General features: G+C 39.3%; 1 protein-coding gene across 1 annotated transcript in view; it reads left to right on the forward strand.

Annotated features, from left to right (window-relative positions):
• MYO5B (myosin VB) overlaps nt 1-24,006 on the forward strand; it is a 536,371-nt gene that overhangs the window by 508,090 nt on the left and 4,275 nt on the right. Inside the window, exons 31-36 of the mRNA XM_020972319.2 lie at nt 4,966-5,059; nt 7,889-8,032; nt 11,791-11,942; nt 15,612-15,701; nt 17,884-18,034; nt 20,511-20,796. Of these exons, the coding sequence (XP_020827978.1) occupies nt 4,966-5,059; nt 7,889-8,032; nt 11,791-11,942; nt 15,612-15,701; nt 17,884-18,034; nt 20,511-20,796 (917 nt within the window). The remainder of the gene's footprint in view (nt 1-4,965; nt 5,060-7,888; nt 8,033-11,790; nt 11,943-15,611; nt 15,702-17,883; nt 18,035-20,510; nt 20,797-24,006) is intronic.

Below are 24,006 nucleotides of genomic sequence, written 5' to 3' on the forward strand. Positions count from 1 at the left end.
AGAAACCACTAATCCCACCACTACCATTTACACTTATGCTAAGGGAGAAAGGGCCCAAAATTAAAGAGAAAGAGAAGTGTTCTAGATCAGAGGTCAATGCCAACTAGATTGGGAAATGTGTAAAAAAATAAACAAAAATACAATGTAACATGAATAATGTTAATGTTAATAATAATGAATAATGATAATTTGTAGTGTTCTAAGTCAATATGTGGCCTACAAGGATCAATTTCTATTTGAATTTGACATAATTGATGTAGACTGTCTTTAGGAAAATCCCAAACCCCTTTAATGACCTTAAATTTTTCCCAGAAAAAAAAAAAGCCCATCTTTTTAATACCAATAATCTACCAATTTAGTGTAATAGCTATTATTTGCATAACACTACAGCTGCAAAGAATGTAAAATGAGGGCTCGCTAGGGCAAGAGTGAAGGCATGTGGTAGGTGTGATCAGTCAGTAGCACAAAGAGAAGAATTATGAAGAATTATAGTAAAGGATGTCACCAAAGAAATGTATGATCAAAAAAAAAAAAGCAGGTTAATCACATGGCAAAATCAGGGGACAACAGTGCTTGACCCCAGAAAGTCCATATGGCCCCTGTATACTTCACTAACTACATAGCTCTCAGGAGAATTACAATGTCAAGAGAAAACAAGAATGGCACCCGGTATTTTGGGTAGATCCTCTCTATCAAATGTAGACAAGTGTCTCTCCCAGACAGAACAGGTTTGGGTAGATTGGGGTCTGTATCGTTAGAGGGACCATTTGTGTCAATCAAATCACAAATCAATTGAAGTATATATAAGATGTCCCAAACATCTTAGTGAAGTTTGAACCTCAATATTCTTAAACAGTACTAAGACTTTTGGGATGCTTTGTATAAACAAACCAGCAGACACATACCCAGTGCCATTTTGTGAATAGGATTCCTTATTTGTATAAATAAATTGAATTTGTTCCTGCTGAGTCAACAAAAGTCAGTGACATGACGAGAAATGTACGAACCCTTTTTCTGGCACACTAGGCCATTAGGAGATAGTCCTCTTTTCTGACCTGGTCAGATCCCATCTGGTGTACTGTGTAGGCTTTTGAGGACCACATTTTGGGAAAGATCTTTGACAAACTGGAGTGATTCCAAAGGAGAATAACCAAGATAGGAAGGGAACCAGAAACCATCATGTGAGGATTGGTTGAATTGAAAATGCTAGAAAGATGATTGTCATGGTTCTGTGTGACCCAAGGGCTCGATTTCTCATTTTGTCGATTGTCTAGATTTAAGAAAGTGATGAAGAAAATGTTAATGATGCAGGTTAAACTTAAGAATGTCTACGCACATTTTCTGAGAGCTACTCCAGGCATGAGGTATGATAATAGACTGCACCAGGGTGGTGGCACTGTCAGAGGAGAGAAGAGGGGAGTATGTAAGAGATATTACCAAGGAAAATCAAGGACTTGGCAATGGAGATGTAGAAGGGACATCCGTATTAAGGGGCTGACATCCATATCAATGTGCATGCTAATAAAATCATAGAACACTAAAGCAGTAAAGTTGGGTAAGGTGACCACTCTTTAAAAGAAAGCCTGCTTAGCTGAATGAGGCTCAGTCTGCCTCTAGCTGGCACTACATAAGGAGAAGAAAATAGTGTGGGAAGGGGTAGTACTGCCCAGCATTCATTACCTGGTTAGCCATGGAGCCTCGGGTTCCAGTCTCACCTCTGACACACTGACCCTATGAACCTTGGCAAGTCACCTCTCAGTGCTCTGGGCAACTCTTTTGATGAAGGTGCTAACCTGAATTGGCAGAGAGAGCTTCCTGACCCAGAGCTTTACTATACCAATGGCAGTGCTCATCAGTCCTGTCCCTGTCCCCTTGAAAGAGATGGACATCTGACCAACTGTTAGGGACCTGAGTGGTAAGAACTGAGAGACTACAGGAGTGCCCCAGGGACTTGGGAGCCAGAAGGAAGGAATTATAAAGATGCTCTGTCCAAAAGGAAGATACACAAATTGGTGGAGAAGTTAGGACCTCCTGGTCTTTAGTAATCTTCCTCTCTTACTGTGTGGATCAACTTTTTCCCTCCCTCATGATCTGTTCTACCTTAGAGAAGTTACTGGAGCTCTTCAACAAAATACTCCATGATCATTTAGTCAGCAAACATTTGTGTTGCTCTATAAGTGAGTAGTGTGTAGATAAGGAGAGATACAGAAGTGGTAGATGACCACTAGCCCCCAGGGGCTAGGAGCACCTGAAATTTACTACAGGTCAAGGCAAGTAGTGTGGGGTTCCTCCTTGTATAAATTCTCACCCATAGATAATTTAGAGAATTAGGGAGATGAGGGAAGGAATTTCACATAAACACCAGCAAAGAATGCAGAAAATTGACCAATACCGTAATATACTCCCTTTCCTGGATCTTTGGAATGAAAAATTTGATTATTGTATAGGATCTTTTGATTCACTTTAGGATATTAATCTCTCTCTCTCTCTCTCTCTCTCTCTCTCTCTCTCTCTCTCTCTCTCTCTCTCTCTCTCTCTCTCTCCTCATATATTGAGATAGCTGGGGAACGCTTTTTCAAGAAAGGTTGTCATTTACCTAAGGTCCCATAAGTGGTAGGTGTGGTGGAGCCAGAGATCTGAAACAAGATCCTCTGACTCCAAGTCAGATTTGCCCTGGGCACCACAGTAATTTATGTTGTTACCTGTAGGAACCTCTACATAAAGTAACACTGCATTTTCTAATATTTTCCCTAAAATTGCCATTTTCACACTTGTAGCTGAGAGAGGCAGGAATGTTTTGCACATGAGTCCCTAGAGAGCTATGATAAATAAGAGCTTTGGTAAGGGACAGTCTTGATTCTGGCTCATGTTTGAGGGCTTTCCCCTAGTACCAGACCAATTCAAGAGAGAGAACATGTCTCTCACACTGCTCTATTCCTGAGGACTAACTCTTTGATCTGGGACACTCTAGTTATCCTTTATGAATGTGTCGTATATAACAAAACAAAGAGATTTTCCTGGTGCCTAACTTGGCAAAAGAGCAAGGCGAATGGAGTATGGATTACTAGGAAACCCTGTTGCTTCAGAGTAGATTTAAAGGGTAACAACTTCCGTAAGTGGTGATTTTGGATGCCTGAGAGAGAAAAAAGGAATTACATTTATCTAAGAACTCCTGTCCTTCCCATCCTCTCCCTTACCCTATAGTTCCAAGCAGGGGCCAGTTCAGTTCTAAGAATCTCACCAGGCCCCTAGTGATCCACAGACTAAGTTTTAAGAGCTAATTCTTGGCTTTGTGTCTAACTGGCATGGTAAGAATCGGTTTCATAGTCTAGGTCATGCAATACTGTTATGGATTTTCCATCTTTTCATCTGCACCCTGTTCTCAGAACAGCCTTGATTACAAATAGAGAGATTAATTCATACCAAGAGTGGAAGGGGAAACTTACATGTACCCGTATAGACAAATTTTGGCATATGTATGCACGTGTTGTTTGGTTATTTTAGTCATGTCTGACTATTCATGACTCAATTTGGGGTTTTCTAGGCAAAAATACTGGAATAGTTTACTATTTCCTTCTGCAGCTCATTTTACAGATGAGGAAACTGAGGCAAAGAAGGTTAAGTGACTTGCCCAGGGTCACACAGCTATTAAGTATCTGAGTCCAGATTTGCATTCAAGAATATGAGTCTTCCTGACTCCAGGCCTAGCACTCCATCCACTGTGACACCTAGCTGACACCTAGCTGCCTATATGTGGGGTAGGGAGAGGTATACACGTGGCTAAAGACCAAAAACTAGACAAATGATCCAAAAGAAATGTTACGAGGTATTAAGAAGACATTGATTAAGCTTGGATTCCTGCTGAAGATGTGGAAAATTTAAATAAGTTTGCAAACTTGTAAAACACCCCCATTTCTGCAGAGCCACATTAGACAGATCATCTCCCTTAAACCAAACAAATGATTACCCTCGGCGACAGAAACGTAAGTGGAGTCATCTGCCATGGTGAAAGCATGGTTTAAGTCAGCCCTTAAAATGAGCCCCCATCTGGGACAGCTAGGTGGCACAACGGATAGAGCAACGGCCCTGGAGTCAAGAGGACCTGAGTTTAAATCTGACCCCAGACACATAACGCTTAGCAGCTGTGTGACTCTGGCTAAGTCACTTAACCCCAATTGCTACACACACACACAAAGAGCCCCCATCCAGAGCACCCAGGTTCTGTTAGCAAATGAGTTTCCTAGAGGGTCATTATATTACCTTTGTTATACCTGCCTTCTCTCATTGAGAAGGGGTGGAGGAGGGAGAGAGAAGGACCAAGCTGGAAGCCATGGCGGCAGCAGGGGCAGGGGGAGAACCAAGCTGATCTGCCATTGTACTTGAGGATAGGAAAGAAGAGAAAAGCCTCTCCCTCCACTTACTTCATGGACTATAGGGAAAGGTAGCAGATGACACTAATAACAAGGAACTCACTTCCAGCTGCTCCAGGTCCCTTATGGCCACTGCTCAACTAGCTTCATTGCCAGCGGCTGCTGAGGACCCAGGTGGGACTGCAGCAACAGCGGGGCCTCCGCCACTAGCTTACTTTCTCCCTCGGCTCTGACTGCTCTCGTTCAGCTCTGCAATCCACATACCTTACCCAGATCCATTCCTTTAGAGGGTGCACCTGCTGTGTGCACCCAGGTTGGGTGTGTACTTCCTTCAGGGTTAGTGGGGTAACGTGAGAAACTGGGATTTGACAGGCTGCCAGGAGGCTCCAATATAAAGCTATTTGTCCTGCCTTTCATGTGAAAACAGACTCTGAATTGGACCTGGATTCCTGGCAAGGCATGGCTCCTGGCTGTCCGACAGGGCCTTGCATTCTTCAGGGACAGCTGTTGGCAGGGTCCAGATGAGCCTCTTTCTTGGAAAACACAGGTCAAGTTGATATCCCTTTCTCTTCTAACTTCTTTCTTCTGGTTTTAGGACCTCAAAGAATTGGTAGAAAAGCTGGAAAAGAATGAGAAGAAGCTGAAAAAACAATTAAAGATTTATATGAAGAAAGTCCAGGATCTAGAAGGTACTTCATAATAATGAGAGTTGGTGGTGCTGGGCATGGGGGAGAGGGAGAAGGCTGGGTCTACAACTGGGTAGTTGTTTTGTGAGTTTACCTGGGGAAACTGAATTTTTCTTTCCTATTTTCTGCCAAGAACTTTCCTGCCTTTTCTGGGACTTCTTCTGTTTATCAAGATTTTGTTTTGTTCTCCCTCCCCCCCCACCACCACCCAGAGTGCTCTGTCAGTTCTTTTTCACAGACAATTATTAGGCACCTCAGTGTGGTGTATAGGGTACTATGTTAGGCCCTTGGGGGTGGGGAGGAATTAAGAGGAAAGTGACACATTTCCCTTCCCCACAGAGCTAACATACGACTAGGTAAATACAGAATGTATACTCATAAAATCTATTACAAAATACATTGTAATAAGGGCAAAGAGATCAAAACAAGTGCTCTAGGAAAATCTGAGGAGGAGAAATCACTCTTAGACACAGGACAAAGATTCCTGGAGATGATACCTGAGCTGGGTTTTGAAGGAAGAGCAGAACTTCAACATACATGTTTCCTCTTGCTCAGTCATTCAGTTGTGTCTAACTCTTTGTGACTTCATGGGATTTTCTTGGCAGAGATACTGGAGTGGTTTGCCATTTCCTTCTCCATCTCATTTTACAGATGAGGAAACTGAGGCAAACAGGTTTAAGTGACTTGGCCAGGGTCACAGAGCTAGTACATGTCTGAGGCCAGACTTGAACTGAGGAAGATGAGTCTTCCTGACTCCAGGCCCAGTGCTCTATCTACTAAGTCACCTAGGTACCCATACATGTCCCCCACTATTTAGAAAACTTTCCATTACTTGTAAGATAAAGCCCTTCCACAATCCCTGTCAGCCTCTCTGTTCCCTAACCACCTTAGCTATAATGAATTTTCAGTCTCTGCCTCTTAGTATATTCTACCTTCACCACTTTTTGGGCATTTAACATAGCATACTTTTATATTGTTATCTATATGCATATAGTTGTGTCTGAAACTCATGGATCAATCAGTTGAAAGTAGTTATGCCTGATAAGTCTTTGTGTCTTCATGGCCTCAGTGAAAGTTTATTAATGGGGAGTCTCCATTTCATGCATTATGTCAACACCTCAAGGTTTCTTTCACTTGGTTCAAGCCAATTAGTTTCATTTTTGTTTTTGTAGGCTACTAAGATACAAGAAGCTTAGTTAGATGATGAGTCTTTCCAGAAACCTGCCTAGCCTTTGGGAGACTCAAGGCCCTCCATGTATGAGCTAACCAGCTGAAGAAAAAATTAACTAATTGCTTCTAGAAAGCCCAGCACCTATCAGTTGTGAAACCCCCATGACCCATGGACAAGGATTGTTATTAAATGCCTAGTTTTGAGGTTAGAATTATTTAACCAAAAGATGTGCTTCCCATTACCCATTTTCTTCTTATGGAATTGAAAGGCCACCCATCATCCCTAATGTTATACATCCCCCGTAGAGAGATCAGAATTTTCAAACACAGGTAGACTTAGTCCTTTGAGGTCATCTAATCCAGCCCTTTGCCCCTAGGGCCTCTGTGTGAAGCATCCCATAAAAGTGATTCCCTCTTACCCTTCATTACAACTTTTTAGAGACGATAATTCTTATTTTCATTTTTATGTTTATATCATAGTATCTAGAGATTGAGAGCTGGCTTGGGAGTCAGGAAGACCTGTGTTCAAATTCTATCCCAGCACATACTGGCTGTGTTACCCTGGTCAAGTCACTTAGCCTCTCAACGTCCCCTTTAGCTCTATAAGTTGCTGAGCAGGTGCTTTGGTAGAGGGAGTTTCCTCATTCAGAATTCCTTATATCAATGATATCATGGGTCAGGATTTTTTTTTATTCCTGATGTCTAGCACAGTTCATGGCTCATAGTAAATATAATCAGATGCATATGAAATTAAATTGAATTCTGTAGCCACTTGCAGTACCGTCTCATAACTCCCATGGTCATCTGATTAACCTAAATGCCCTTTTGCTTCAGATTGAGCCCATTCTCTCTCCTGTGATCCCAAGTGGGACAAAGAGCAGCCTGCCAATAAGTGTTACTAAGGTTGCTGTCCTATGTCCTTCAGGTAGCTGGGCTAGTCCCAGCCCTGAAGGGAATATACCCTGTTAGAACAATTAAGAATTGTAGAAGGCAGTGTGTAGGGAACAGCTGGAGACTCTCCCCAGGGAAGCCGAAAGCCTTAAAGTGTCACTTCCACTCACTGGTTAAGGGTCTTCCCCTCCCAGATTGATTCTTTTGTGAATGCAAATTAGGACATCTTTTGCCTCAGTTCTTATCTAACCTTTAATTGAATGGGTGTTGCCTTAGACAAACTTAGACCTGGGAAAGATCTTAGCTTAAAAAGGCCGAGGTCTCCCACTGCATTTGGGGCCATCATCAGTCCTCCTGATCTATATCTTGTCACTGGACCTAGATGGCTCTGGAGGAGAAACTGAGGCTGGTGACTCTGTACGGCCCTGCCTCCAATTCACTTGCAAGTTAAGGCATCACCTTCCTGATGTCAGTGGTCCTTTTTTGACAACCGAGGATGGGGGAAGCTAGGTGGAGCAGTGGATAGAGCACTGGCCCTGGATTTAGGAGGACCTAAGTTCAAGTCCGGTCTCAGTCACATAACACTTACTAGCTGTGCGACCCTGGGCAAGTCACTTAACCCCATTGCCTAACCAAAAAAAAAAAAAGACAATGAAGGACGAACAACAAACAACAGTCTGGTTATCATCCTCTCACTAGCCTCCCAGCTGGTCCTGGAATTTATCTGACAGTATTAATTAATGCTTCTTTTTGTCTTTTGTCCTTGTTTAGCTGCCCAAGCATTAGCACAGAGTGAGAGAAAGCAGCATGAGCTTACCAGACAGGTCACGGTCCAGAGGAAGGAGAAGGATTTCCAAGGGATGCTGGAGTACTCCAAAGAAGATGAGCCCCTTCTCGTTCGGAATTTGGTGACAGGTGAGAAGGTTTCCTGACCCTCTCATTTCTGCAGCTGCTTTGGAAACTCTAGGACAATTTGATAAAATGGAAAGTTGGTCCTCAATGGGTCTGGTTATATCTGAGCCTAAGCTTGTGGGGATTTGAAGAGGGTTAGCCCTCTGGGGTTTATGTTAAAGGGGAGTTTAGTATGAGGAAGAGAATTGCATTGCGCTGATACAGCTAGGGTGGTGCAAAGCCCAAGGCCAGCGTGAATCTCTCTGTGATTTCTGGGCTGGGCTGTTGATACTTTGACTCCTAGAGGCAAAAATGCTTTCAGTGGCATAAAGCTGTAGACAGTGCCAGGATTGAAATGATTCATTAGTGAACATCACACTAACTACTGAGGAATCTTCTACTCCAGCTGTTACTACCTAACTCAAACAAAGAATAAGAGCAAAACAGTGGACTCAGGGTGTCTCAAAAGTGGATGAAGGATTTCCCTCATAAGTTAGAAAGAGAGTGGGCTGAATGCATTTCAGGCTCAGCTTGCATTCATGTATGTAAGTGTGTGTGCATATGTATACGTGTATTTTTAGAAGCCCCAGATTTATTCTTAGGGAAGTCTTTGCAGACTGTATGCCCTTCTCAACAGTTTCTTCCCTTTCATGAACTCCAAGCAGATCCTAGCTTCAGATCTCTAAAAGGCCTTTCTCTCCGCTGATGTCCCCGGCTGCTTCCGGCCATGGCTTATTTGACAACAGAGGGAGTTATGTGGGCAGCTATATTGGGAAACCTTGGAGTTTAGAGGAAGACCTATGTCGGGAGATTTGGATTCTACTTCTCATTGTCAGTGACTCCCAAACGAGTTATTGAACTAATCTGTTTCCTCATGTGACTAGAGAAATCAAACCAAAAAATAAAAGAAGTTAAGGAAATGAATAGAATTTTAGAAAAGTTATGATATGATATGATGTGATATGATATTAGATATGATAAACCTCTGGAGAAAAGTGAATGGGAATAGAAACAAATGTACCTTTTCCTTAGTGGTATATGACACTTATACAAAAATTAACCATGTATTAGAGCATAAAAACCTCATAACCAAATGTGGGAAAGCAGAAATATTAAATGCATGCTTTTTAGATCATAATGTAATATTGAATAAAGAGCCATGGACAGATAAATTAAAATTAATTGGAAACTAAATAATCTAATCCTAAAGAATTAGGGGGTGAAAGAATAAATCTTAGAAAAAATAAATATTTTGTTAAAGAGAATAACAACAATGAAACAACATACCAAAATGTGTGGGATACAGCCAAAATAATATTTAGGGAAAATTTTATACCTCTATTTTCTCATATAAAGGGAAGATAATATGAAATATTTGCATCATATGGCTGTTATGAAGGGCAAATGAATAAGAGAGATGAAAGAGCTTTGAAAAGTAGAATAGTGGCCCGCACGGTGGTGGCCTCCTATAATCTCTACCACCAGGGAGGTGGAAGATGTCAGCTCTCTTGACTCTGGGAGTTCCAGTTGTAGTAGGCCAAGCCAGTTGGATGTCCATACTATGTAGGGAACCAACATGATGAGCCCCTGAGAAGCAGGTGGCCAAGGAGGGATAAACCAGCCCAGGTTGGAAATAGAGCAAGTCAAAATTCCTGAGATGATCAAAGTGAGACTGGGCCCTTGAGGAGTCCCTGTACTTCCATCCTGGACAAGATAGAGAGGCCTGATCTCAAAAGAAAAGAGAGGAGGAAGAGAGAGAAGGAAGATGGTGCTGTACCAGTTCCAGAGATAATCATTCCTCCATCAGGCAGAAAGAATGCATTGAGCACCTAGTCTCCTGGGTTCTGTGGAGATATATAAGGGGTTTAATACACAAACCTGCCCACAAGGAGTTTATAGTCTAGTTGTTTGGTTTGTGGGTTTGGGCTTTTTTTATATACCTTTTAAGTCTAGAGGCTGGCCTAGCACCTCTTATAAAGATGAATTTTTCCCAGTGGGTCCAAAGATGGAAGTCTGCTCAGTCATTAAATATGGCATTAACATAGGGTGATATGTAGAAGTTGAATATTGGTTTAAAACTCTACCAGAGTCCAGTCTTTAATATGTAATTCTTGGCAGTTTAGCACATAAACATAAAACATGAGATTTTTAAGTTCATGATGTCAAATTAAGAGAGAAAAGGACCCTAAAAAATGACTCCAGGGGCATCTGGAGCTAGGTGGTGCAGTGGATAGAGCTCCAGCCTTGGAGTCAGGAGGACCTGAGTTCAAATCCGGCCTCAGACACTTACTAGCTGTGTGACCCTATTTGTATTTGATTCTTAGAAAGCATAACACAGTCCCTTGTAAATGACTAGTGTGTAGGGAGAGTAGACATTAACCTATTAACTTACTTAGGGAATTTAATTAGTTCTCCCCTATAATGTGTCCCCAAAGAATTTCTTTTCAGTTAAGTAACAAATACATTAGACACCTAATTTTACACTCAGCATTGCATCAGATTCTGGACTGGGGGGAGGGGGCAGGAGGAGAGAGAAGTAGAAAAAATATATAGATACAAGTAAATAAGTGTAAGACAGACACTAAAAACACACATTAAATATTAATAATGTAAAAGTTGCCACCAGACAGTAAACAATGGTTAAATCACTAAGACAAATAGTAAATGCAATTGCATCAAAGGAGGAGGAGATCAGTCCTTAGTCGCTCCCTGCACCTGGCAGAATCACACTACCTTTGGGGTTGGACCCCTTTGTCACATTACCTTGGCACACAAGACTTGCAGCATGGTGTTGTAGCTAGAAAGTTGAACTTGAGTCATGAAGACCTGGATTCAAATTCTGCTTTAAGTACTAACTAGCTGTGTGGCCCTGAGCAAATGACTTTGCCTTTCTGAGCCTCAGTTTCCTTCTCTGAAAAATGGAAAGAACAGCAGTACCAGTCTCACAGAGTTGTTGGGAGGATCAAATGCGATCATATGTATGTAAGACACTATAAAAATCTAGCTTTGGTGGTGGTGGTCAAATGGAAAGTAATTTTATGCCGTGGGTATTTTTCCAGGGCAGGCTTAGAAGCTAGCTTTATATCAGTTTGTTTCTTTGGTTATATAAGCCTTTTCCTTGCCTAGAAACTCCTTTCTTGGTGCACAAATGTACCAAGGATCCATGGGTTTCATGCTTGCTTACTCTACTAATATAGAACTGAAGGGCCAGAGAGAACACCTGAACATTGCAGTCCAAACAATGAAAAGAAAAGGTTTAAAAATAAATCCAGAACCTAGGTGAATTAATTCTGTATAGTAGCATTTTTTAGGAAATCCAGTCTTGCCAAAAAAACTTTAGATAGTAAAGCTGCTGAAACTTCATTAGGGGAAATATGTACCCACACTCTACCTTGGCATGAGTGTGGTGGCCTGTTGTGTGAGCTCTCATGTCTAGGGCAGTGTAAGGAGAGAGAACAGAAAAAAAGCTGACATGCCCAGAGGCTGCCGTGAAATCTGCAAAGTGGCATCAGGTGTATTTACAGACTTGTTCAGCTCCTTCCTCCAGGATGCACACTGCAGTTATGAGAGCAAGGTGAGATACTGATGTGGTCTGTCTGCCCCACCCCTTACCTCTCATAAATTTAACCATGTAAGGTTTAAACTGATATTGAAATGTGCTTTATTCTTGGTTTTTACAGCCCTTTTTTTTTTACAACACTTATTTCCGTGGTAAGCCAAGACTGTAGCAACCGGAGGTTTCTTCCTAACAATAACTCCTATGTTTCTTATTCTTCTGATAGATCTGAAACCGCAGGCTCTGTCAGGCACGGTTCCGTGTCTTCCTGCTTACATCCTCTACATGTGCATCAGACATGCAGATTATGTCAACGATGACCTGAAAGTGCATTCCCTGCTCACCTCAACCATCAATGGCATCAAGAAAGTACTAAAGGTAGATAACTTCAGGAAATCTGGTGTTCGAAATAAATAGAACTCAGCCTGCCTACACTTTGAGGGGAAGAGGAGAAAGGGAGAGTTCTTAGGAAAACTTTCTTCGTCGTAGGCATATGACCCAGCTGTATACCTCTTGTATATTCACCATCCTTGATGAATGAGAACTTCACATAAGCTCATCTCTCAGCTAACAGAAACTGAACCTCTTCAAGCATCACAACTTAGGTTTTAAACCTTTCTAAGGGAAATCTTTCTAAAAGTGGACTACACACTTTCCTGCTTCCTAAAACAGATGATACTGAAAGGAATATCACCTTTTAAGAATGACTCACGGCCACTGCCATGAACATACATTATTGTACTTCAATTCTGTGTTTGGTTTTTCAGTCTGTCTGCTCTTGTGATATTTGGCTATTAGTTGCTCAGCTGAAATAATACCTGATTTCTAACTCCCCTTCTCACCTCCTTTTATTTTATTGCTTCAAATATGCTATTGTCTATGAAACCAGACATTCATCGGTTCATTAATTCATTCAATAAACATTTTTAAGCACCTGTTTTATGCAGAGCCTCTTCTAGGCACTAGGGAAGACAAAAAAGTACTCAAAAAGGGTATAATCTAGTGGTGCGTATGGCACAAACACAGAGATTATGATAATATATAACCACACACAAATGAGATGCAAAACCAAGTAGTTGGTGAGGTTGGTGGGTGAGTGTAAATTGTTAACAACAAGTGGATCCCCAGGGAAGTTTTCATTGAGGAGGAAGCATTGAAGTTGGGCTTTGAAGATAATTGAGATAATATATGTAAAGAACTTTGCAAGCTTTACAGCATTATATAAATGTGAACTGTTATTAAAAGGATGATTGTTTAATAAATGCTAATTGATAAGAGAAGGAATGATATTCCCAGGCAAAGGCAATAGTACCAGCAAAGTCATGGGGGCAGGAAGGTGCATTGAGTGTTTGGGTTACTCTCTACAGAGAGTAGACTAGTTTGGCTGAAGTTTGTGGCAGTTCAGGCTGGAGAGAGGGTAATGCCAACTATAAAGGATTTTGAATGCTTGGCTAAGGAGTTTGAACTTACATAGAAGACCATAGAGAACCACTTAAGATTTTTGAGCCAAGCAGTCTATTCATCAAAAAGACTATTTTAGCAGGAATATGAAGGACATATTGAAGGAAAAGAAGGGGGAAGAAAATGGAGACAAGACCTGATAGGAGGCTATTGCAATTGTGTGTGCAGGTGGTAATGAGGATCTATACCAGAGTGGTGGTGGTAGGAATAGAGAGAAGGGGATAGATGGAGGGAAATTGCAGAAAAGGAGCCAATAGAACTTGGTAACTTTGAAGATATGACAGGCAAGAGAGGGAAGAATCAAAGATAACCTAAAGACTAAGTGAATATCAGTGCCACAGAGAAACATAATGAAGTCAGAAGGAAGAACAGGTTTGTGAGAAGAGATTGATTAGCTGGATTTCAGAATTTGAGGTGCAGATGGTATATCCAGATGGAGTTCTTCTGTTGGCAGCTGAAAACGCAAGCATAGAGCTCAGAAGTGAGGTTGGAAATATAAGTTTGGGCATCACCTTCATAGAGACAGTAGTTGAAGCTATATGAATGAAAGAGATAGCTAGGGAAGAGAGGAGAGGGCAAAGTACATAATCATGGGGAATATCTACATTTTAAGTGTAAAAAAAAATTCTTTATCTGTAAAATGAGGATTATGATATTTGTACTGCCCCACAGAGTTGTTATGAGAAAAGCACTTGCAAACCTTAATTTTCTTTTTTAATGTATTTTTATTTATTTCATTAAATATTTCCCAATTATATTTTTTTAAATTAACATTCACTTTTTTAAATTTTAAGTTCCAAAATTCTCTCCTGCCTCTCCATGACGCCTTGAGAAGGCAAGCAACATGATACCAATTATACATATGAAGTCACTTAAACATATTTCCACATTAGCCATATTCTAAAAGAAAATACACACACACACACACACACACACACACACACACACACGAAAAATAAAGAAATTGAAAAAAATTTGCTTCAATGTACTCAGAATTCATCAGTTCTCTCTCTGGAGGTGGAAGGCATTTTTCATTGTGAGTCCTTTGGAATTGGCTTGGATCATTGTATTGATCAGAATAGCAAAGTCTTTTGCAGTTGATCATTGTTACAACATTGCTGTTACTGTGTACATTGTTCTCCTGGTTCTGCTCAATTCACTTTACATCAGTTCATATAAGACTTCCCAGCAAACCTTAATTTTCTATACAGTATCTCAAAAGTCTTAGCTTAAAAATGCACTAAGACTTCTGGAACCCACTATGGATTACTATTATCTTCTTGGCTGAATTTTTCTGAATTTTGGGACTGACTATGTGTTACTATTATTTCCCTGGCTGAATTTGTAATCCTATCCTAGCTCCACAGTCATTGGCTGAAATGATAGACACAAGAGAGGGCCAATAGGTGTTACACATTTTTCCTTTCTCTGACTTCTGGGAACCAGCCATTTCTCTACCTGTGGTTATTCTGAGTCATTGGCCCAGGTGGAAGTTCCTTCCTGGATAGTGGATCCCAAAGAACACATGTTTTTACAATCTACCAATGTAAATCTCATAGACATACAAGCAATATCCACATAGTCTCACCATCACCTTCATAGCTGGGTAATGTCTTATTACCATTTGGTGTGTTACAGTACTTATTGGCCTTTTCTGTATACAATCACTCTTGGTTCTTTGGTTATACAACCGTTATTGGTCTTTGTGTTTTCCTAATATCCCAGTTATCCCTTCCACATTGTGGCTTTTCCCATTGCAATTTCAATATATCGCAGGTTGGCATAAGAAGTTAAGTAGGAATTTTTTGAGAGAGTTTTGCAGAAGCTGCAGACAACATGTGAAGGCCAGCAGATGACACAGAAAAACTTTAGAAACTCAGAAATGCATAAAATATATGTATAGTATTGTATAATATCAGCATGTGTTATCTTTTAGTCTCATAATAATTCAGACTTTTCTTCTGATATGAAGGGAGGGCCAGAAAATTTTACACAGACTTTCCAGATTGCAGGAGCACCATCCCTAATCCCCATGATGTGGAAGGGAAAACTATATTCTTTACTGTGGATATAAGGAAAATGCTCTGTAAACCTTATAGCACTACATATATATGAGGTATCTGGCTGGCATTAGCTCAGTTGGTTGAAGTATGGGGTTTAGAAGGACTGTGCCATAGGTGCAAACCTTGCATATGCCCAGTTAATATCATGTTTTTCTGCTGCCATGGATACCACCCTTAATGCTAGACAGATGTCTTACAGATGTGTGCCACTGGGGGACTGGGTGAGAAAGAAGCATTTTCTAAAAACGTATCCTTGTGATTAGAGAAATAACTCAACCAAATAACTTTTTGATAGTAGCCTCATCTTTGGGTTATCATTATTTAATTGAAGCCCTGTTGGATAATAGAGTAGAAACCGCTGAGAAACAGGCACAGTAGAATGAAAAATGGAATAAAATATAAGAGAATAAGATAATAAGATAAATATATCTTATGTAATATTATTTAAATACTAAATAAGATCAAAAGATAATTAAAAAATAGATGGATTGCCATCAATCAGTAAATTTCTTTTCCCCTCCAGAAGCACAATGATGACTTTGAGATGACATCTTTTTGGTTATCCAATACATGCCGCCTTCTTCATTGCTTGAAGCAATACAGTGGGGATGAGGTAAGAGAGAGACATTATGGTCAGAGTCTACTAAATACATCAGTACTGAGAGGAAGAGGAATGGAGAGACAGAGAGGAAGAGAAAAGAAGAGGAGGAAGGAGAGGAAAAAGGATGGGGGAGAAGGAGAGAGAGGAGGAGAGGAAGGAGAAAGGAGGGAGGAGAAAAAAAGAGAAAGGGGAGAAAAGATAAAAGTAACAGGGAAAATAAGAAAATAAAGAAATATCATTGCCCTGCATTGAGACTGGTCATGAGTCAGTCTCCTCAGATCTAGCTGAGCTGGTCCATCAGTGGTATTTGAACCCTTTCTAAACTGGTAGAAACCATTTGTGTTCCACAAGCATAACCTTTAATAACCCAGGATCACTTCCATGCCACAAGGAGGCATTGGAGGAAAGTGTGTGTATATGTGTATGTGTGTGTGTGTGTGTGTGTGTGTGTGTGTGTATATACATATATATATATATACACACACACACATAAATGGATATACACATATATATAATATAATTTTTAATCTAAATCTCTGATATCTAGATTGGCATAGAGACCTCCCAGTGGAGAAATTCTGTCTACCAATGCAGATTGACAGCTGTTTTACAACTTACATTCTTCATATACATATATATATATGTGTGTATGTATGTATTTGTGTGTGTATATATATATATATATATATATATATATATATATATATATGTATGTATATATTTATGCCCCATTTTTTCTTTTTTTCTTTCTTTTGGTAAGTCAGTCAAGGTTAAGTGACTTGCCCAGGGTCACACAGCTAGTAAGTGTCAAGTGTCTGAGGCCAGATTTGAACTCAGGTCCTCTTTACTCCAAGGCAGGAGCTCTATCCACTGCACCACCTAGCTGCCCCTACAACTTATATTCTTGAGTGTTGCCTGGGCCACTGAAATGATAAATGACTTTTCCCAGCTCCATTGTAACTATTGTGTGTCTGGACTAAAGTCTCACTTTTACAGATTCTGAGGCCAGCTGTCTAACTATCATACCATGGCTTTAGCAAAACCTACCATGTACTTTTTTAAAATATCTTGAATTTTTGTTAAATTGGCTGTACCCTGACCTCCAGGGACTAAAACATTTGTTCTTCACCAAGTTCAGCTGATAGTAGAATCTTTTCCCACATTGCCTCCCTCAGTATGTCAAATGAGCTGAGTTTGTCCCAAGGCTAGCTTGGGCAGTACTCAAAAGGGCATGTGGACGTTTTCAGATGGTGTTTAAAAAGAACAGATGAAATAGCAAGAGAAACTTGGTTCCCATCACAGAACTTGTGGAAGAGCTCTGTATTTAAATTTATGGGATCTGAATTTGATTCTATCTCTCCTCATTATTGTTGTATGACTTTGGGCAAGTTAGTTCCTTTCTCTCAGATTCCATTTCTTTCTCTGTTAAATGAAGGGATGGATCTCTAAGGTCACTTCTAGCATTAATTCAAGGTCTTATTAGGAGATGGCTTTACTGTCTTCTCTTAAGAAAAAAAAAAGCTGTTCTTTCAAACCTTATTATCCTCTAACAAGAGAAAGATGGACAACCACACAGAGACCTTTTCATCTTTTGCCAAAACAAGAAATTCCAGACTATGGTGCAAAACATGCCAGATGTGGAATCTGAAGGCCTAAATTCAAATCACTGTCTACTAATTAATAACTTTGTGACCTGGGAGAAGCCAGTTCATGTCTCTGGGCCTCTGTTTCCTCATCTGTCAAATGAAGGGACTAGACTAGTCTAGTCTAGACTAATGACCACTGAGGTTACTGATAGATTTAAATCTATGATCCTGTGACTTTTTGCACTTAGGGAGCAGCATTTAACATACCATCGTACTTGGGTTCTGTTCCCAACTTTGCCAGGTCTGTGATTTGGGGTAGGTCATTTGAGTTTTCCATGCTACTGTTTCCTCATCTCTATAAAAAAGAGGGTAAGCTAAAGCATTGCCAAGGTCCCTCCCAGATGCAAAATTCTATGATTTTTCTTTCATATTTGTTCTTTTATACATTGCATGAATAGCATCCAAATTCTAATATTAGAATATTATAGCTGAATATAGAATGTTATAGTGTTGAACCAAATGAATGAAGGACTCTCAGAGGCAACCATGGTCCAAAGTGCAAAGGGATGGCTGTCACATGAACTCTCCCAATGTATTTCTCCCACCAGGGCTTCATGACCCAGAACACTCCCAAACAGAATGAACACTGTCTTAAGAATTTTGACCTCACTGAATACCGTCAAGTCCTAAGTGATCTCTCCATCCAGATTTACCAGCAGCTCATTAAGATAGCAGAGGGCATGTTGCAACCAATGATAGGTAAGTGGGTATTACGCAAATCATATGACTGTGAGGTTTGGAACTGAGGCCAAGGATAACCTGCTCCATGTTGCCACTCCCTCAGAAAAGCTTATGCAACAGATACAAGGAGAGTCCCCAGAGAACACTGTAGTTTTTTCCCAAGGAAATCTACATTATGTTTAAGGAAAAATAAGACATGCCTTGTGCAAGGGTTCTAGTATTTGCTTCAACACTCCTTTTTCAAAATGCTATTTACATATATCTTGACAAATAGAGTTGGAAAAAAAAACTTTATAAACTCTCAATAGGATTAGTAATTGCCAGGTATTAGAGTGTTGTATGTGGTTATGTTTGAAGGATGAAGTTGGAACCACACTGCACCTAGACCCATGTCACCCTGTCAAAGAGCTACAAAGCGTCTCTCTAGGCGATCAGATCCTTGTTAGTCTGGGGAGGTATGACTCTACCAGTCACTCAGAAGACAATTGTCCTGGGAATAGTGTTCCCTTTTATTGGAGATGTACAGTGGTTTAATAGAAAGAGTCCTGCAGTCAGAGCCAGGAGTCCTGGGTTCAAGTCCTGGATGTTACATTTAATAGCAGTGTGACCGTAAATAGTTCCCTTAACTTCTCTGACCCTTTTTCCTCATCTGTAAAATGGAAATAATAATCTCTCAAGATTGTTGCAAAGAAAACTATACTTTATAAACCATATAATGCTATATAAATGCTATTTTAATTTGAGCTATTTAACAGATATTTAATTGAATATATTTAAATAATTAACAGATATTTATAATAATGATAATAGTTTTTATATAGTGCTTTAAAATTTGCAAAATGCTTTACAAGTATTATTTTATCCTCACCACCACCCGGGAAGGTAGGTGCTATTATTTTACAGATGAGGAAACTGAGGCCTAGAAAGGTTAAATGACTTACCCAGAATCACATATCTAGGAAACATCTTAGGCAAGATTTGAATTCAGGTCTTCCTGAGTCCAAGCTCAGTATTCCTAGATTTCAGTGCTCCCCACCTAGTAGCTTACTCATTAAATTCCTGCTTTATTATAAAAGGCACATAACCAGGTAGCAGTATGGTAAGGATTACCTAAGATTCAGAGCTAAAAAATAAGAGGGAGATTTATATTTTCAAATTCAAGAAAGAGTAAATGGGACTTTCTAGATTAGGGGTTGTTAATTTTTTTTTTTATGACAGCCTGATGAAGCCTATGGGGTCCTTCTCAGAATAATTTTTAAATAGAAAACTTAAAATTAGAAAGTAAACCAGTTATATTAAAACAATTTTCAGTTAAAAAAAACTCTTGGACTTTGGGTTGAATACCTTTGTTCTAGATGCTATTGCTTTCATTCTTCAGCCAAGTGCCAGTTTACTCAAGCTATACACAGGTACAGAAGTTAATAGCCAGGACTTTACCTTTCCGTTTGTTGTTGTTGTTTTTGACTCTACCTTTCTTTAGGAGTCCAAGCCAGGCTTCCATGGAATGAAATGAAAGTGTTTGGAGTTCCTTGGACAAGGAAGTTCCTAAAAGAACCCATCTTATACCATATTTTTCCTTATAATAAACTATATTATAGCAAAATTCTAATTTAGTCTATTTCACAGGGCAGGAGAACTGAATTATCAGTTGATTAACTTGCCCCAGGGGCAGCTAGGTGGCACAGTGGATAGTGCACCGGCCCTGAGGTCAGGAGGACCTGAGTTCAAATGTGACCTCAGACCAAACACTTGACACTTACTAGCTGTGTGACCCTGGGCAAGTCACTTAACCCCAATTGCCTAAAAAGAAAAAAAAGAAAAGAATAACTTCCCCCAGATTCTTCCAGAGCAAACATAATTAATCAATGATTTCTCTCTAATCCCTCTCCCCTGTTTCCTCATCCTTCCCCCAGATATAGGGCTACCTGAAACCCAGGGGGCTGTTTGAAAGACTTGCCTCATGTTATATGGTATTTGGCAGTCTTTACTTCTCTTTCTCCTTGGACGTCATGGAGACTCTTGGGTAAGAATTTCAATGCCAAGGATGAGTAGGACATAATAATATTATATAGTAGGACATTATAATAATATTAATGACAAACGTTTATATGGCACTTTAATGTTTGTGTAGCTCTTTACAAATACCTCATTTTATCCTCACAATAACTCTGGGCAGTGGATGTTATTATTATCATCCCCATTTTATAGATGAAGCAGATAGAGGTTCAGTGACATGCCCAGGGTTGTCCCACAGCTGTGCTGTGTCTAAAGCCAAATTTGAACTCAGGTCTTCCTGACTCTAGGTTCAGTGCTCTATCCATTCTACCACCTAGCTACCTCAAGTACAGGCATGTTTATAACTTTTGTGCCTCTGGGTATTTTTCTGGTGTCCTATACCAAAATCCAGAGACACTGGAAAATATGGCTGATATAAGAATGGGTAATCTTGTTTCACAGGGAAAATCTTTCAGCCCACTTGCTATTTTCTTCCTAGTGTCTGCCATGTTGGAAAATGAAAGCATTCAGGGTTTGTCTGGAGTGAAGCCAACAGGCTACAGGAAGCGGTCTTCTAGCATGGTGGACGGGGACAATTCCTATAGCCTGGATGCCATCGTACGCCAGATGAATTCCTTTCACAGTGTGATGTGTGACCAGGGCCTGGATCCTGAGATCATCCAGCAGGTGTTTAAGCAGCTCTTCTATATGATCAATGCTGTGGCCCTCAACAACCTCCTCCTGAGGAAGGACGTCTGTTCTTGGAGCACAGGCATGCAACTCCGGTAAGTTAAGGGCTGAGGAGAGGGGTATGCACAGTGCATACAGCAACACACGACACCACAAGTTTCCCAAACTGTAACAACAAAGCAGGGACTTTAACTCGGTTCAGCAAGCATGTAAGTCCTTTCTGTGAGTGAGGCATTGTGCTTAGATGCTTTATCCCTGAAAAAGAAAACCAGAATGCCACGGCTTTCCAGAGCTGGGAAACTGACCATTTTGACATTTAGGTGGTAAACATTTACCTGTATATAAAGATAAAAGTAAAATAGCTTTAGCAGGAAATTAAAGATTAAGTACTTGGAGAGTCTATGTACATGGTTAAAATGAATCAACACCATGAAGCTGGAACTATTACCCAAATTATTTTGTAGGTATAATGCAATACCAATTAAAATACCCATGGACAATTTCATTAGAATTTGGTCAAATGGTAACAAAATGTGTACAGAAGAACAAATAGACATGAATATTAGGAAAATTATGAGAAATAGTGAGGAAGAAGGAGGCCTCACACTACTAGATCTCAAATGGTATCCATAAAGCAGCAATGATCAAAACCATCTGGTTCTACATTATAAAACAGAAAAATAGATCAATGGAACAGAATAGGTAATTGAGAATTGGAACCAAAAGCATATAACATACTAGTGTGTGATATATTCCAGACTCCAAAGCACTGGAAAAGGAATAAATTTTCAATAAAAATTATTAGAAAGATTGGGTAGCTATGTGGGGGTGGGGGTTGGGGAAATAGAGGGATCAAAGCCACATCTTGCCACAAAGACTGTTAAAAATTTCAAGTAGAGAAACTTCATTTTTTAAAAGCCAGAAGAAAACAATGTTATATCAGTGATAATTGTGTAGAGGAGAAAAATGTTTATATACATGCGTGTGTGTGTATGTTTAACAAATTTTTAAAATTATAGAAGACAATATAAATGAGTTGATATGTAAAAATGGAAGTTTTATACAATGCATCCAGAATAGAAAGAAAACAAAAGAAAACCTCATTAACAAAAGTGAAGTTGCAAAAAAATTTCTGATATAAATCTGACATTCAAAATATATGAGCAACTGACATAAATTCATAACAGGATGACTGATTCTTCAATGGATTAGTGACCGAAGACATGGATACTCAGTTCTCAAATTAAAAAAAAAAAATACAACTTATTAGCCACCTAAGAAGAAAATTTTAAATGAGAAATAAAATGTAAAATGATGTGAATACCATCTTGCATCAGTAAAATTGGCAGAAGTAGCCTAAAACAATAAAGTCGCTGTTGGGGGTGTCTAAAAACAGGCATTCTATTATATACTGTGGGTGGCACTATGAATTTGGTGCAATCTTTTTTGAAATGATTATATTCCTATAATAGAGCTCCTTGAGGACAGGGTCTTTTTTTATTTTTTATCTTTGTATCCCTGGAGCCTAACATAATGTCTTGAATATAGTAAGTACTTAATAAATATTGGATTCACTGGATTTGAACACTATCTGGTAATATATAATAAGAACTACAAACTTATACATACCTTTGACTCATTGATCCCTTAGGAGTATACCCTAAGGATATTATTAAAAGGGGAAAAAAGACTATCTCTATAAAAATATTCCCGACAGCTTTATTCAATTGGGGAAAAAAATGGAAGCAATCCATGTAGCCAATAATTAATAGATAACTGATCAAATTTTGGCACGTAAGAAGCTTTGTGCTATAGTGAATAGTGGATAAATTTTTGAGTCGGGAAGATAGTTCAAGGCCTGTCTCTGTCACATACCGATGATGCAATTATAGACAAGCCACTTAACCCCTTGGTATTCTGGGAAATTTTCTTTTTTTAAATAGGATTTTTTCCAATTACATATAAAGACAATTTTTAATATTCTTTTTTTTAAATTTTGATTTCCAAATTTTTCCCTCCCTTCCTCAGCACTCTCTCCCTAAGACAGTGAGCAATTTGATATATATTGTGTAAGTGCAATCATGTCAATTTCCATATTAGTCATGTTGTGAAAGAAGAAACAGGCCAAAAGAAAAGAAGCACAAAAAAATGAATTAAGTGAAAATCATATTCTTCAGTCTTTATACCAACTCCATCATTTCTTTCTCTGGATTTTCCATCATGAGTCTTTTGGAATTGCCTTGGATCATTGTATTGCTGAGAAGAGCTAAGTCTTTAGTTCATAGTTGATCGTTGCACAGTGTGGCTGATACTGTGTACAATGTTCTTCTGGTTCTCCCCACTTCACTTTGTATCAGTTCATGTAAGTCTTTCCAGATTTTTCTGAAGTCTGCCTGCTCATCATTTCTTATTGCACAAAAATTGCATTCATATACCACAACTTGTTCAGCCATTCCTCAAATGATAGGCATTCCCCTCAATTTCCAATTCTTTGCCACCACAAACAGAGCTGCTATAAATATTTTTTACATATAGGTCACTTTCCCCTTTTGGGGATCTCTTTGGGATACAGACCTAGTATAACCCTTTGGGCATAGTTCCAAATTGCTGTCCAGAACGGTTGGATCAGTTCGCAACTCCACCGACAGTGCATTAGTGTCTCTGGGCAACTTTCTAAGACTGTAAGTTATAAGACTATATGTAAGTTACATATACAGTCAATGGAAAGAATTTCTACATCCTTCTCTCTCCCCTACCCCTACACCCTCCACATGCACACAAACTGTTGAAATTGCAGGACTGGATCCCCCCTCAAAAAAATGACAGATGTGAAGAATTTGAATACATAGAAATAGGTGTGGTAGAAGTGAAGTAATGCAGAGTGAAAAAATCAGATGAGAAAAAATAACAGGCTGATTACAACTATGTCAAAATGAATGAATGATTTAAAGAAGCTTCAGATGAGAAAAGGACATACTGTACTATAGTTTAGAACTTGAGACCTTCCCTTACCCACATACTGATCTATGAATGATTTCAGTTCTAGAATGACCAGTTCAGAAGTATGTATCATTGTAAATGATAGATGTGTTCCTATAAATGGGCATCAATTAAATTTCACAAAATCAGGCCAGACTTGTGTAAATTGAATTACATTTATTTTTTTCATTTACTTATAGATCTACTTACTGGTAGATTCAATAAATAAAGGAATTATTTTTTAATTATACTTATTTACATATATATTTATATATTTTTTTACTTTATTACTATCATTACTATCATTTATTGCTTACTGTGTGCCA

Source organism: Phascolarctos cinereus, unplaced genomic scaffold, assembly GCF_003287225.1.
Source record: "Phascolarctos cinereus isolate Bilbo 61053 unplaced genomic scaffold, phaCin_HiC Scaffold_4;HRSCAF=312, whole genome shotgun sequence".
In the NCBI taxonomy this organism is placed as follows: Eukaryota; Metazoa; Chordata; class Mammalia; order Diprotodontia; family Phascolarctidae; genus Phascolarctos; species Phascolarctos cinereus.